The sequence below is a fragment of the Saccopteryx bilineata genome, chromosome 4, assembly GCF_036850765.1.
Source record: "Saccopteryx bilineata isolate mSacBil1 chromosome 4, mSacBil1_pri_phased_curated, whole genome shotgun sequence".
NCBI lineage: Eukaryota > Metazoa > Chordata > Mammalia > Chiroptera > Emballonuridae > Saccopteryx > Saccopteryx bilineata.
In genome coordinates this window covers 198,058,247-198,072,117 of record NC_089493.1, presented here as the reverse complement: position 1 = coordinate 198,072,117, position 13,871 = coordinate 198,058,247, and the positions used below count along the sequence as shown (strand labels likewise).

The following is a 13,871-nucleotide window of genomic DNA, read 5'->3' as shown; positions in this document are numbered from 1 at the left end:
GTCAGCCCCAGCAGAGTCATGGTGGGGGATTCAAGGAGGTAGGAGAGAGCCAGGGACCCCACACAGCATGGTCAGCCTCCCCCCCCCCTTTCTGATGAGCCACATCCGTAACGTGTTATGTGGCTGTGATCACAGGAGAGATGGAGTTTCTGATCGGGTCTTTTCCCAGCGTTATTTCGTACATTTTCAGGTGCCCACACAGTACCTGTATCGGAACATTAAGAAGGGGTATCAGCCTGACCAGGCGGTGGCGCAGTGGATAGAGCATCAGACTGGGATGCGGAGGACCCAGGTTCGAGACCCCGAGGTTGCCAGCTTGAGTGCAGGCTCATCTGGTTTGAGCAAAACTCACCAGCTTGGACCCAAGGTCACTGGCTTGAGCAAGGGGTTACTTGGTCTGCTGAAGGCCCACGGTCAAGGCACATATGAGAAAGCAATCAATGAACAACTAAGGTGTTGCAACAAAAAACTAACAATTGATGCTTCTCATCTCTCTCCGTTCCTGTCTGTCTGTCCCTATCTATCCCTCTCTCCGACTCTCACTCTGCCTCTGTAAAAAAAAAAAGAAAAAAGAAGGGGTATCACTCGGTTCTAAAACACATCAGCTAAGGAAGCCTGCGTGCAGGCCACGCTGTTCCGTGCCGGCCACCGCAAGCTGTTCCTCTTCTCACCGTGTTGGCACGAGGCGTGCACACAAGCCCTCGCTCCATCAGTACGTGGAGGCCAGCTGGCCTCACACACGATTCCAGTCGTGGCCACTTTGTGGTTTTCTATTTTCTGTTAAATGGCCATGTCGGTTGTCCTTTATTTCTTTCGTATCTTTTTTGCATTTTTTTGGGGGGGGTATTTTTTTTCTGAAGCTGGAAAGGGGGAGAGACAGTCAGACAGACTCCCGCATGCGCCCGACCGGGATCCACCCGGCACGCCCACCAGGGGGCGATGCTCTGCCCATGTTGGGGCGTCGCTCTGTCACGACCAGAGCCACTCCAGCGCCTGGGGCAGAGGCCAAGGAGCCATCCCCAGCGCCCGGGCCATCTTTGCTCCAATGGAGCCTCGGCTGCGGGAGGGGAAGAGAGAGACAGAGAGGAAGGAGGGGGAGGTGGAGAAGCAAATGGGCGCTTCTCCTATGTGCCCTGGCCAGGAATCAAACCCGGGTCCCCCGCACGCCAGGCCGACGCTCTACCGCTGAGCCAACCGGCCAGGGCCTCTTTTTTGCATTTTTAAAAAAGGTTTTATTTATTCATTTTAGAGAGGAGAGAGAGAGAGAGAGAGAAAGAGGGAGAGAGAGAGAGAGAGAGAGAGAGAGAAGGAGGGAGGAGCAGGAAGCATCAACTCCCATATGTGCCTTGACCAGGCAAGCCCAGGGACTTAAACCGGTGACCTCAGTGTTCCCGGTCGGCGCTCTATCCACTGAACCCCCACAGGTCTTGTCCTTTGTTTCTGACTGTGACACATAATGCTTCCACATCCCGACATGAAGCAGAATTTTTCATTTTGAATCGTTTTCTTTAGACAGTGTGGACCTGTGGAAAAGTCTCAGCAATTTTTTTTTTTTGTATTTTTCTGAAGCTGGAAACGGGGAGAGACAGTCAGACAGACTCCCGCATGCGCCCAACCGGGATCCACCCAGCACGCCCACCAGGGGGCGACGCTCTGCCCACCAGGGGGCGATGCTCTGCCCCTCCAGGGCGTCGCTCTGCCGCACCAGAGCCACTCTAGCGCCTGGGGCAGAGGCCAAGGAGCCATCCCCAGCGCCCGGGCCATCTTTGCTCCAATGGAGCCTTGGGTACGGGAGAGGAAGAGAGAGACAGAGAGGAAGGAGTGGGGGTGGAGAAGCAAATGGGTGCTTCTCCTATGTGCCCTGGCCGGGAATCGAACCCGGGTCCCCCGCACGCCAGGCCGACACTCTACCACTGAGCCAACCGGTCAGGGCCAGGGGTCAGCCTTTTTGTCCTATTCAGGCCTTCAACTGATTGGACAAGGCCCACCCCATTAAGGAGGACAATCTGTGTTCCTTGGCCTATGTATTTAGATGTTAACCATCACAGTGGGTTTAGATGACAACCCCGTCCATGGGTGTGGGGTGCACAGTGCTGAGAAGGGAAAACAGTGGGGACAGATAGCCCTCCTTCTTTGGAGGGTTCAGGGAGGACGTCAGCCGTGATTCTGCCCCATGGTACACAGTAGGCATTTAAGCATTGCATGGGTTCAACTCAAAATGGCCTTGACAGCCCTGGCCGGTTGGCTCAGCGGTAGAGCGTCAGCCTGACGTGCGAGGGACCCGGGTTCAATTCCCGGCCAGGGCACATAGGAGGAGCGCCCATTTGCTTCTCCACCCCTCCCCCGCTCCTTCCTCTCTGTCTCTCTCTTCCCCTCCCGCAGCCAAGGCTCCATTGGAGCAAAGATGGCCCGGGCGCTGGGGATGGTTCCTTGGCCTCTGCCCCAGGCGCTAGAGTGGCTCTGGTTGCGGCAGAGCGATGCCCCGGAGGGGCAGAGCATTGCCCCCTGGTGGGCAGAGCGTCACCCCTGGTGGGCGTGCCGGGTGGATCCCGGTCGGGCGCATGCGGGAGTCTGTCTGACTGTCTCTCCCCGTTTCCAGCTTCAGAAAAATACAAAAAAAAAAAAATGACCTTGACATTTTATTTTTTTCCCTACCTGCTCCCCACTCCCTGCCCTGATGTGTGATTATTCTTTTTCTCCTGCAGGCAGCAGAGAAACCTCAGCCCCCCTCCCCGGAGCACTTGGCTGAGAGCCAGGTGCCGCCTGCCCCTCATCAGCCCTCAAAGGCGTCGGGAAGGGGCTTCTTCCCTGCTGTCCCTGTGGCCTCCAAGATGAAACCCATGAAACCCAGCCGCGGCCCCCGTGCAGGTAGCAGGGTCAGAAAAAGAGAACAGCCGGCTGGCTTTTCCTGTGTCTTTCAGACCCTAACCCCCACACCCCTCCCCTCGCCGTCTCAAAGGAAAAAATCTTTGGAAAGTGTGACTGCTTGTCTGCTCCTTGGTGTGAGTGAATTTTGGGGGTTTTTAGGGCAGTGAGGTGGCCAAGGCCACTGGCTTCATGACGAGAAGGATTCCCAGAGGTGCTGAGCGTCGCTTCTTCTGGTCAGCCCGACACCCCAGTGGAGTTTAAAATCATCATGAAAATGGTGGCTTCTTTCCAGTACAGGTTTGAATCCTGGCTCTTAAGAGTTGTGGTTATAGGCCCTGGCCGGTTGGCTCAGTGGTAGAGCGTCAGCCTGGCGTGCAGAAGTCCTGGGTTCGATTCCCGGCCAGGGTACACAGGAGAAGCACCCATCTGCTTCTCCACCCCTCCCCCTCTCCTTCCTCTCTCTCTTCCCCTCCCCAGCCAAGGCTCCATTGGAGCAAAGATGGCCCGGGTGCTGGGGATGGCTCCTTGGCCTCTGCCCCAGGCACTAGAGTGGCTCTGGTGGCGGCAGGGCGATGCCCTGGAGGGGCAGAGCATCGCCCCCTGGTGGGTGTGCCGGGTGGATCCCGGTCCGGCGAATGCGGAGTCTGTCTGACTGTCTCTCCCGGTTTCTAGCATCAGAAAAATACACACACACACACACACACACAAAAGTTGTGGTTATTACAGAAATAAATATATGCTCATTATGGAAACTGCGGAAAGTAGATAAAATGATAAGTAAGAAATGAACACTTGTATACCGACACCCCCCCCCCGCCTGCCCCAGAAGTAGTGACTGTGCGGGGACCCCCTCACTCTGGATGACCGGGGACGTGAATGTGGGCTCCTCTTGTAGGACACGGGGGTTATTTCCAGTGTATCACAGTGTCTGGTGGACACCAGGACTGCTGAAAGGGGCCCACGACTGTCCCTGAACAGAGCAGGACGGAAGTTGAGACCCAGCGTTTAGAAAGGCCGGATCAATGCCCTGGATTCTGAATTTAAAAAAAAATAAAATTTTTTTTTTTCATTCAGTTTTTCCAGTGATTCATTTTTGTTACGCTTACAAATATGCACGGGTCCCCTAGACATCGGGAAAAAAGAGGCCAGCAAGCTGGTCCTCGAGTTGGCTTCTCTCGCTGGCTCCGTAACAACAGCTCACCTCTAGTGAGCGCTGACCGTGTGCTAAGCTCCTTTTGGGGGGTCAACCCGTTTATCCTCACGGTAGTTCTACGAGGCTGGAAATGGCAGTCACCCCGTTATACAGAGGGGTGCCCGGAGGGAGGCACAGAGAGGTTAAGGAACTTGGCCCAGGGTTGCACAGCACGGCGGGGATTCCCAGCCAGCTCCTCCCCACGGCTTCCAGACGTCCTTCCCTTTCTTGCTCTGCTGCAGCCTGTCCTATTCAGGGGCCGTGGGGGGAGCGCATTGTTAGGGCTCCGGTGTCTGCTTCTCAGGGCCAGTGGCGGCAGGGGACACGCCCGGCGCTCTGTCATGCTGGGAGGGGCGGGAAGAGGAGGCTGCGCCTTGGACAGCCTGGGTCACACCCCCACGCCCTCACAGGCTTCCCAGAAAGCTTCCCTGGGGGACAGCCCACAGGGTCGTCTGTGATTTCTCTGCACTTGAAAAACCTAACACTGGACACGCCACGTTGAGCGTGCTTTGTTGATAGATGTGCTGCTGCTTCCGAAAGTGTTGACTTTTCCCGCTCCTGCGGGCGGGAACAAGGGGGGGGGGGAATCACAGAGACTGCAGAGGACCTGGGAGCCGGGACTTGGAAGTGCAGGGGCCGGGCTGTTCAGCACCTCTCCTCCCCCAGGGAAAAGCGGGCAGGTGGTGACCTCAGTGCCCACTGCCGTCCCTCACCTGGAGGAGGTGATGATGACAGATAGCGGGCTCTCTGGCCACGGGGAGCCCTGAGGTGCCTGTGAAATAACGGGTGTGTGTGTGGGGGGGGTGGTAGGTCACAGCAGGCTCAGGGGGTGACTTGTCACTGCTTAACTGGAAGGCTCAGTCTCCTTGGTCGCCTCTGCAGCAGCCCCAAAGCTGAAGCTCAGGGGTCTGTCCCCTCCAGAGATAAGCCCCCTTGGAATGTGTTTGTCTAGAGGATGGGAAAGGAATTTGCTCTTCCTGGTGTTTTTACTGTGAAATTCCTACCCCGGGGCAGAGTGGCGGGAGAGCTTGGGAACCTCCCATTGTGGCCGCCCTGGGTCACGCTCAGCCCTTCGGTTTCTGCTTGTCTATCTGCTCCCCGGAGCTGTTTCAAGAAAATCCCACGCCTCTCCCCCGTGCAGGATTGGAACCGGCCCCTGCAGTTGTCAGGAAAGGGCACACGTCCTCGTTGGAGCCGGGCTGAGCCCCAGCCCGTGTGTGTGTGTGTGTGTGTGTGTGTGTGTGTGTGTGTGTGTATGCGGGGGAGGGGGCATCGAGCCCTCCCTCCTGTGCGGACCCTCTTTCCAGCACTGTGTCTGCAGAGGGTCCCCATGGCAACAGGAGTTCACTGTGTGACCCTGTGATGGAAAAATCAGAGCGTAGGAGAATCGATGTTCCTTCACGATCAGTAGCCCGGCTGGTTCAGAAGGGTAAACCGAGGCCGGGAGCGTGGAAACAACGTCTCTGGGCCACACAGCGTGTTGACGGCCCAGCCAGACCCGGAACCCCTATCTCCTTCCCGTGGCGGCTGTCTGGCTGTCTCTGCTCGGGGACGGAACACGTCTGTACTGGGCAGGTGCACCGTGAGAGCCTGCAGGTAGCTGGGCTGGACCAGGTGTCCCGTTTCTCTGGCGGAGGGCCAGGCCGGTCTGGGTTGAAAACGGACCGGCCCAGGGAGGCCGAGGATCATGCACTTACAATGTTTGCTGAGCTCCCCGGGGAGGCTGCCCGGGCCGGCCGGGGGGTCCTGGAGTTCCATCTGGTTGCTGGTGGCGGTTTCGGCAGTGGGGCTGCTGGTCCCCCATCACGCCGCGATGCGTGCCTCGCCTGGGAGTGTGGTGACAAGCTGTCCTGGTGCCTCTGACAGGTGGGGGCACAGCCATCGCTGCCTGGACCCTTCATCACTGGCTCCAGTCTCCCCCACCTCACCCTGCGAGCCAAGGCACAACCAAGCCGTCCAGGATGGTGGGTGTATATCACCAAGAGGCTTTTATTATTATTATTATTATTATTATTATTATTATTTTTACAGAGACAGAGAGAGTCAGAGAGAAGGATAGACAGACAGGAACAGAGAGAGATGAGAAGCATCAATCATTAGTTTTTCATTGCGCATTGCGACACCTTAGTTGTTCATTGATTGCTTTCTCATATGTGCCTTGACCGTGAGCCTTCAGCAGACCGAGTAACCCCTTGCTCGAGCCAGCGACCTTGGGCTCAAGCTGGTGAGCTTTTTGCTCAAGCCAGATGAGCCCGCGCTCAAGCTGGCGACCTCGGGGTCTCGAACCTGGGTCCTCCGCATCCCAGTCCGACGCTCTGTCCACTGCGCCACCGCCTGGGCAGGCGCCAGGAGGCTGTTAAAGACCGCGGCAGAGGCTGGTCCTCTGCAGATGTTCTTCTTCTGTCTAACCTTGCTCCCTCACTCCGCCTTTAACCCATTCCTTCATGTCAGTTTGCCACAAAAGTTTCAGAACTTCTTGTTAGCGCGCTCTTCTTTTTAAGGGCTCTTGGGAAGGGGGTCTCAAAGGTGTTGACTGGCCAGGACCTTGGGGCCAGAGCCGGCTGGGAAACAGCCAACGGTGCCCAGAGGGGAAACGACGTGTCTTCGGTGTGAAGGGCGGCACCTGGGCCATCAGCACTCTGGACCCCCAGTGCGTGTGTCTGCCACCGTGAACTAGGCGGCTGGAGGGTCCCGCAGACCGGCCTGGTGTCACAAGAGGGGCAGAGGCCGAGACAGACTCCGAGTGACACTCCAGGTTGGGGATGTGAAGTCCCCACAGGGCCCTGAAGGTGGCCCAGGGCGTGGGCAGGGCTGGCAGAGGGACAAGAGCCCACGTGGGTCCGAACAGAGTCCAGTGGGCAGCTCAGGCCAGGGCCAGTCCCCCACCCTGGGCAGGGACCCAGCCAGCGACCCCAGCTGGGACTCTGGCTTTGCTGGAGTTGGCCATGACCACAGGCTGTCTTCCCACCTCTCTGCAGGGTCTACAGAGAGTGGAGGCCGACACCACAGCTCGCTGCCCCCCAGCAAACCTCGCAAGCACCAGGGCGGCAGCGCCAGGGGGCCCAGAAGACCAAAGTGAGGATGGCGCAGGCAAAGCCAAGGGGCCAGAGACACCGGTCCCGGGCACTGGGGTGGGGGTGGGGGGCTCTGCCCTGAAGCCGGATGTGAGAGATGGGGGCCCTGGCACAGGCACTTTGGGGGGCACCCCTCTGCCCCAGAGGCCGTCTCAGCAGCTGCCTGCAGAAAAGAAGCCACCCGTGGGGTGTGGGCAGTCCTCCCAGACTCACCAACGGAGAGAATAAAGCTTCACAACAGGGTGTGCGACACGCCTTGAGGTCTGTAACACGGCAATTATGTAGACGCGCACACGTGTGGCTGGCAGAAACATTTCTGTGGGACAGTTCCCAGGACGCCAGGGCCAACACGGTGCTGTGCTTAGTCAAAGCCACCACTAAGCCAGGGGGTGGGGCTGCAGGAAGGGCTGGCACCCCCCTTCGGAAAGGATTCTCTCCAACTTTCTAGAGCTGATAGCCCCCCCCCCCCGTTAGAAATCTCTGGGGTTTCAGAGTCCCTTGTGAGGGCTGTGTGTGTGCCTCTGTCTGTGTCTGTGAGTCTCTGTGTGAAGGGATGGAGGGTCTGCTGGGCGGGGAGCAGGCCGCCCCCCCTGGGGGCCCCTCCCAGGAAGGGAGAGACCTCTGTTCCGCCCATGACTTGAGCAAGGCCGCCCTTCCTGGAAGGTTTGGCTTGAGGCCCAGAGGGTCCGCTTCCTCCTACCTCTGCCAAATTCATGTTCCCTGGAACCTCAGACTGTGTGACTTGATTTGGAAACAGGGACTTTGCAGATGGGATGGGGCTAAGGATCTCAAGATGAGCTCATCCTGGATTTAGGGTGGGCCCCGCATCCGTAGACAAGAGTCCTCACAAGAGGAGAGGACACAGGAGCACAGAGGGTGCCCATGACCGTGGAGGCCGGATGCGAGTGTGCTGCCTGCCGGCAGTGAGCTGGACGCTGGCCCTGCCCACACCCTCTCAGGCCGCTGGCCTCCAGAACTCGGAGGGCGTGGGTGTCGGTGGTTTGGTGAGCCTCTGTTAAGGCAGCAATAGAAATCGGACACAGCCCTGGCCGATTGGCTCAGTGGTAGAGCGTCGGCCTGGCATGCAGGAGTCCCGGGTTCGATTCCCGGCCAGGGCACACAGGAGAAGCGCCCATCTGCTTCTCCACTCCTCCCTCTCTCCTTCCTCTCTGTCTCTCTCTTTCCCTCCCGCAGCCGAGGCTCCATTGGAGCAAAGATGGCCCGGGGGCTGGGGATGGCTCCTTGGCCTCTGCCCCAGGCACTAGAGTGGCTCTGGTCATGACAGAGCGACGCCCCGGAGGGGCAGAGCATCGCCCCCTGGTGGGCAGAGCATCGCCCCTGGTGGGTGTGCTGGGTGGATCCCGGTCGGGCGCATGCGGGAGTCTGTCTGACTGTCTCTCCCCGTTTCCAGCTTCAGAAAAATACAAAAAAAAAAAAAAAAAAAAAAAAAGAAATCGGACACGGTGTGGATGAGCCACCTGCTTTGTCTGGGACAGAGGTGGGAAAGGGAGCAGGACAGACGGGCCTGCTCAGCGGCTCAGCTGGGGGGCCGGGCCAGGTGTGTGGAGGCCCTGCCCACCTCGGCCCCTCTCTGTGCACAGCTGCAGGCCAGGTGCAGCTTCTGTACAAGGTGCAGGAAGCCTTCTATACTGCAGCACAGCCCCAACGAGCTGGGGATTCCACAGCCAGCCCCAGGAATGGGGGGCCAGCCTCCCCTGCTCTGGTGGACAATTTAAGGGACTGAGGTCCAGTTGCCCGCAAGGGTAGCCGGCTGGTTAAGCACAGCCTTCAGGCTCTTCACGTATGACCTGTCTCATTCCTTCACTGTGCTTCCCGAATCAACTCCCTGCAGCCCCATCTCAGAATAGGCACCAGAGGCCCATGCTAAGAGGCAGGAGGGCTTCACTACGACTCCATGGGCCTGGACCGCCCTCTCCACGGAGGCTGGGGACATCGGGTCCGGGGCCTCGTTGCTAAGAGCCACCAGTGCGTTCTGAGAGGTCGGGCAATGTCTTCCCCAGTGAGGAAGGAAGGCGAGCTCACGGCAGGTTTACTGGGGTTTCCCCAAGAGGGAGTGCCCATCTCCACTGTCCTTGGAAGAGCCACGCACCCCTTTTCTCGGCTCAGTGCATCCACTGGACTGAAACGCCTGCCACGGCAGCTGCGGGGTCCCCCTCACACGGCTAAGGAACGGTGGTCTACCCAAGAGAGGGTCAGAGCGGGTCTCCCTCGTGGGGGGGCGGCCACAGGGCCTCGGCAGGTCCCCCAGCAGAAATGCTGCTCACGCCACCCTCAGTACGCAGTACGCAGTACGCGGAACCACCCCAGGGGCTGTGTGTGTGTGTGTGTGTGTGTGTGTGTGTGTGTGTGTGATTTGAAGCATCAAACAGATGAGGAAGCATCAGACTGAAGCTCCTGCCATGGTCCCTCAGTGACCGGGGAACTGCCCGGCCTCAGGGTCTGTTTCCTACCTCTCCCGAGGTACCCCGCAGCACCCCGCAGGCAAGACAAGCCTGCAGAAACAGAGACACCGCAGGGGACCTGGGGTGAGGGCCGAGGGGGCCAGGGCTCGGGTGACTCCGGAGGTTTCTGCCGGCACTCTCTCGGATTTCCCGTCACCTGCAAGGAAGGCAAGTTGAGTCTGCAATTCTCACACCTCCTCCGTGTTCACTCCCTTCTCCTCTGAGACCCTGATCCAAGCCACCGCAAGGAGTCAGAGTCCCCCGGCCGCCTCTACCAGGGGCAGTGGACATTTCCTGGCCCAGGCCACCGCGATATTGCTGTCATTTTTTTTTTTCACTGTTGCAATGCTGGTTATGAAACCAGAAATAGGCGTTGCCAGTCGCGGACACCGTAATAACTCAGACAAAAAGCACAGAGATGGGGGTCAGGCTGTGGTCAGTGCTGGGGAGGCCGTAGCCGTTGCATGGGGACCCCAGGGACCCTGAAGGGAGTAAGGGTAGGGGGGGAACTGCAGCCAACGGAGTTCCTGTGGGGAAAGGCAGCCATAGGGTCCACCAGCCTGCGGAGTTCTGGGCGGGGAAGAGGGGGAGGTGAAAGTCACAATGAGGGGAGGGGTGTCCCTGCAGGACGGAGCCGCCCACTCACAGACCCCTCAGAGCCGCTGCCCTCTTGGTGGAGGGGTCACTGCAGGGTAGTGGACTTCTGGGTCTGGGGCCCTGAATGTGGCTTCTGGTCCAGACCCCGTCACTCATACAGCTGTGTGACTTCGGCTAGTCGTCTAACTTCTCTGAGCCTCTGCCGCCTCCTCTATGAGGAGATACTATGTAGCTATTTCAGAGAGGTCTGTAAAAAATGTAGTTATGTTGCTAAGGTCAGAATAATGTTTTGTTTTGTTTTGTTTTTTTAATTGAGGGGAAACTGATGTGATAAAATACACCATTTTAACAGGAACAATTCAGCGGCATTTAGCACAGTCACCGTGTTGTGGAAACACTACCCCTCTCTAGTTCTAAAACATTTCAGCACCCCAAAAGGGGACCCTGCCCCCATCACCCAGCGGCTCCCCCCTCCCTTTATCTCAGCTTCAAGTCCTCTAGCTTGAGGTCCTCGCCCAGCTCCAGACCCCATCCTGGAGCTCACCCAGCGACCTCCAAGCTTTGTGCACCTTCCCAAGAAGGCTTTCGCAGTGTGAGATTCTGGCTCCTGGCACTTGAACCTTAATTCAACTCAAATTCATCTTTACCAACCCTCCCAGGCACTGGGGAACTCAGGGGGAGACTATAAAATCCAAAACACGCTTTATCCTGGCAAAGGGTCTGAGAAGTCTGGCTCTACTTAGAGATTAGGATTCTGTTTTCTGCATCCTTTTCTTCTTTGACCAGGGAAACCCTTTTTATCTTATCAAAGGGGGCACCTAGAACCTTCTGCCAGGCCTCCATTGCAGGGGTAGTCAGGGAATCGTCTCTAGATGAAGTCCTGCTGGGTAGATGATCTACCTGCACCACGTCTTCACCATTAGCAAAAGTGTGGCTGGGGGGAGGGTGGATTAATTTAAAAATACTGACCCTGGCCCTGGCCGGTTGGCTCAGTGGTAGAGCGTCGACCTGGCGTGCAGGAGTCTCGGGTTCGATTCCCGGCCAGGGCACACAGGAGAGGCGCCCATCTGCTTCTCCACCCCTCCCCCTCTCCTTCCTCTCTGTCTCTCTCTTCCCCTTCCGCAGCCGAGGCTCCATTGGAGCAAAAGTTGGCCCAGGCGCTGAGGATGGCTCCTTGGCCTCTGCCCCAGGCGCTAGAGTGGCTCTGGTCGTGACAGAGCGATACCCCAGATGGGCAGAGCATCGCCCCCTGGTGGGCATGCCGGGTGGATCCTGGTCGGGTGCATGCGGGAGTCTGACTGCCTCCCCGTTTCCAACTTCAGAAAAATACAAATAAAATAAAATAAAATAAAATAAAATTAAATTAAATTAAAATATTGACCCTGACTGGCTAGCTCAGCGGTACAGCGTCGGCCCAGTGTGTGGAAGTCCCGGGTTTGATTCCCCGGCCAGGGCACACAGGAGAAGCGCCCATCTGCTTCTCCACCCCTCCCCCTCTCCTTCCTCTCTGTCTCTCTCTTCCCCTCCCGCAGCCGAGGCTCCATTGGAGCAAAGTTGGCCCAGGCGCTGAGGATGGCTCTGTGGCCTCTGCCTCAGGCGCTAGAATGGCTCTGGTTGCAGCAGAGCGACACCCCAGATGGGCAGAGCATCGCCTCCTGATGGGCGTGCCGGGTGGATCCCGGTTGGGCACATGCGGAGTCTGTCTGTCTGCCTCCCCAGCCTCAGGGAGAAGGCTTCATTTCAGAAAAATACAAAATAATAATAATAATAAAATTGTGTAATGGACGTATCATTTTAAAATGCATCCTTTTCAGTGTACAGTTTTATGAGGTTTAACAGACCTGTGGTCATGCTACCATCACCACCAGGTTCAAGGTGCAGAACAGTCCCATCACCCCTACGGTTTCCTGGCTCCCCTTCCTAGCCAACCCCAGGCCCCGGAAAGGAAAGAAAGTCCCCGTTCCTCGTCCAGAAACATCATTGACAGGGGCTCACCAGGCATCTCCTGCTTTGAGTTTGACTTCTTTCACTCAACAGGATGCACCTGAGGTTTGACTCTGTTTTTTTGCGTGTGGACAGTTTCTTCCTTTTTTTTTTTGTATTTTTCTGAAGCTGGAAACGGGGAGAGACAGTCAGACAGACTCCTGCATGCGCCCGACCGGGATCCACCCGGCACACCCACCAGGGGGCGACGCTCTGCCCACCAGGGGGCGATGCTCTGCCCCTCCGACGCATCGCTCTGTTGCGACCAGAGCCACTCTAGCGCCTGGGGCAGAGGCCAAGGAGCCATCCCCAGCGCCCGGGCCATCTTTGCTCCAATGGAGCCTCGGCTGCGGGAGGGGAAGAGAGAGACAGAGAGGAAGGAGAGGGGGAGGGGTGGAGAAGCAGATGGGCGCTTCTCCTGTGTGCCCTGGCCGGGAATTGAACCCGGGACTCCTGCACGCCAGGTCGACGCTCTACCACTGAGCCAACCGGCCAGGGCTGACAGTTTCTTCTTTTTATGGTTGAGATGGATTCCAGTGTATATAGAAGTGCCACAGCTTGTCTAGTCACTTGCCAGCTGGACGATTTGGGGCTGTTTCCAGTTTGGGTCAATGATGAATCAAGCCGCTAAAACCATACGCACAAGGATTTTGTGCAAGTGTTGGTCTTCGTTTCTCTTAGGTAAATACTGAGGAGCGGGTTTGCTGGGCCGTATTTTAGGTTCATGTTTAACTTTATTTGTTTACAGAGACAGAGAGAGAGTCAGAGAGAGGGATAGACAGGGACAGACAGGAACAAAGAGAGATAAGAAGCATCAATCATCAGTTTTTTGTTGTGACACCTTAGTTGTTCATTGATTGCTTTCTCATATATGCCTTGACTGCGGGCCTTCAGCAGACCGAGTAACCCCTTGCTCGAGCCAGTGACCTTGGGTCCAAGCTGGTGAGCTTTGCTCAAACCAGATAAGCCCGCACTCAAGCTGGCGACCTCAGGATCTTGAACCTGAGTCCTCCGCATCCCAGCCCGATGCTCTATCCACTGCGCCACCGCCTGCTCAGGCTATGTTTAACTTTTTAAGCAACTGCCGGGCTGTTTCCTAAAGGGCTGAGCCATTTCGCCTTCCTTCCTACCGGCTGTGTAGGGAGTTCCCGTTGCCCACACCCTCAGCAGCACTTGGTGCAGTCAGGGTTCAAAAATGTATTTTACCCATCCTAATAAATATTTAATAGAAAATAAGATTTTTAAAGGGTTTGTTATATAACTTTTGGTATATATTGTCATAGGCTAAATTGTGTCCACACACACACACAGACACACACACACACACACACACACACGCTGTTGGAGTCCGAAACCCAGTACCCCTGACTGTGACCTTATTTGGAAACAGGATCTTCACAGAGGAAATAAAGTTCAAGCGTGGTCATTAGGGTGGGCCCTAATCTAATAGGACTGTATTTTTATAGAAAGGGGAAATCTGGACACAGAAACAGTAACACACAGAGGGAAGAGGGAAGTTAATGTGAAGACACACCAGAAGGTGCCCATTAACAAGCCAAGAACTGGGGCGTGAACAGCTCCTCCCTCTCAGCCCTCTGAAGGCACCCACCCTGCCCACAGCTTGACCTTGGACTTCCAGCTTCCGGAACTGAGAGATTACATTTTTGCTGTTTAGACCACCTGGTCTCCACCACT

General features: G+C 56.9%; 1 protein-coding gene across 1 annotated transcript in view; it reads left to right on the top strand.

Moving 5' to 3' along the window:
• Positions 1–7,139, top strand: part of LOC136336194 (kinesin-like protein KIF19) — a 28,566-nt gene extending 21,427 nt beyond the window's left edge. Inside the window, 2 exon segments of the mRNA XM_066277672.1 lie at positions 2,710–2,840; positions 7,014–7,139. Coding sequence (XP_066133769.1) covers positions 2,710–2,840; positions 7,014–7,139 — 257 coding nt within the window.
• The last annotated feature ends 6,732 nt before the right edge of the window (positions 7,140–13,871 follow it).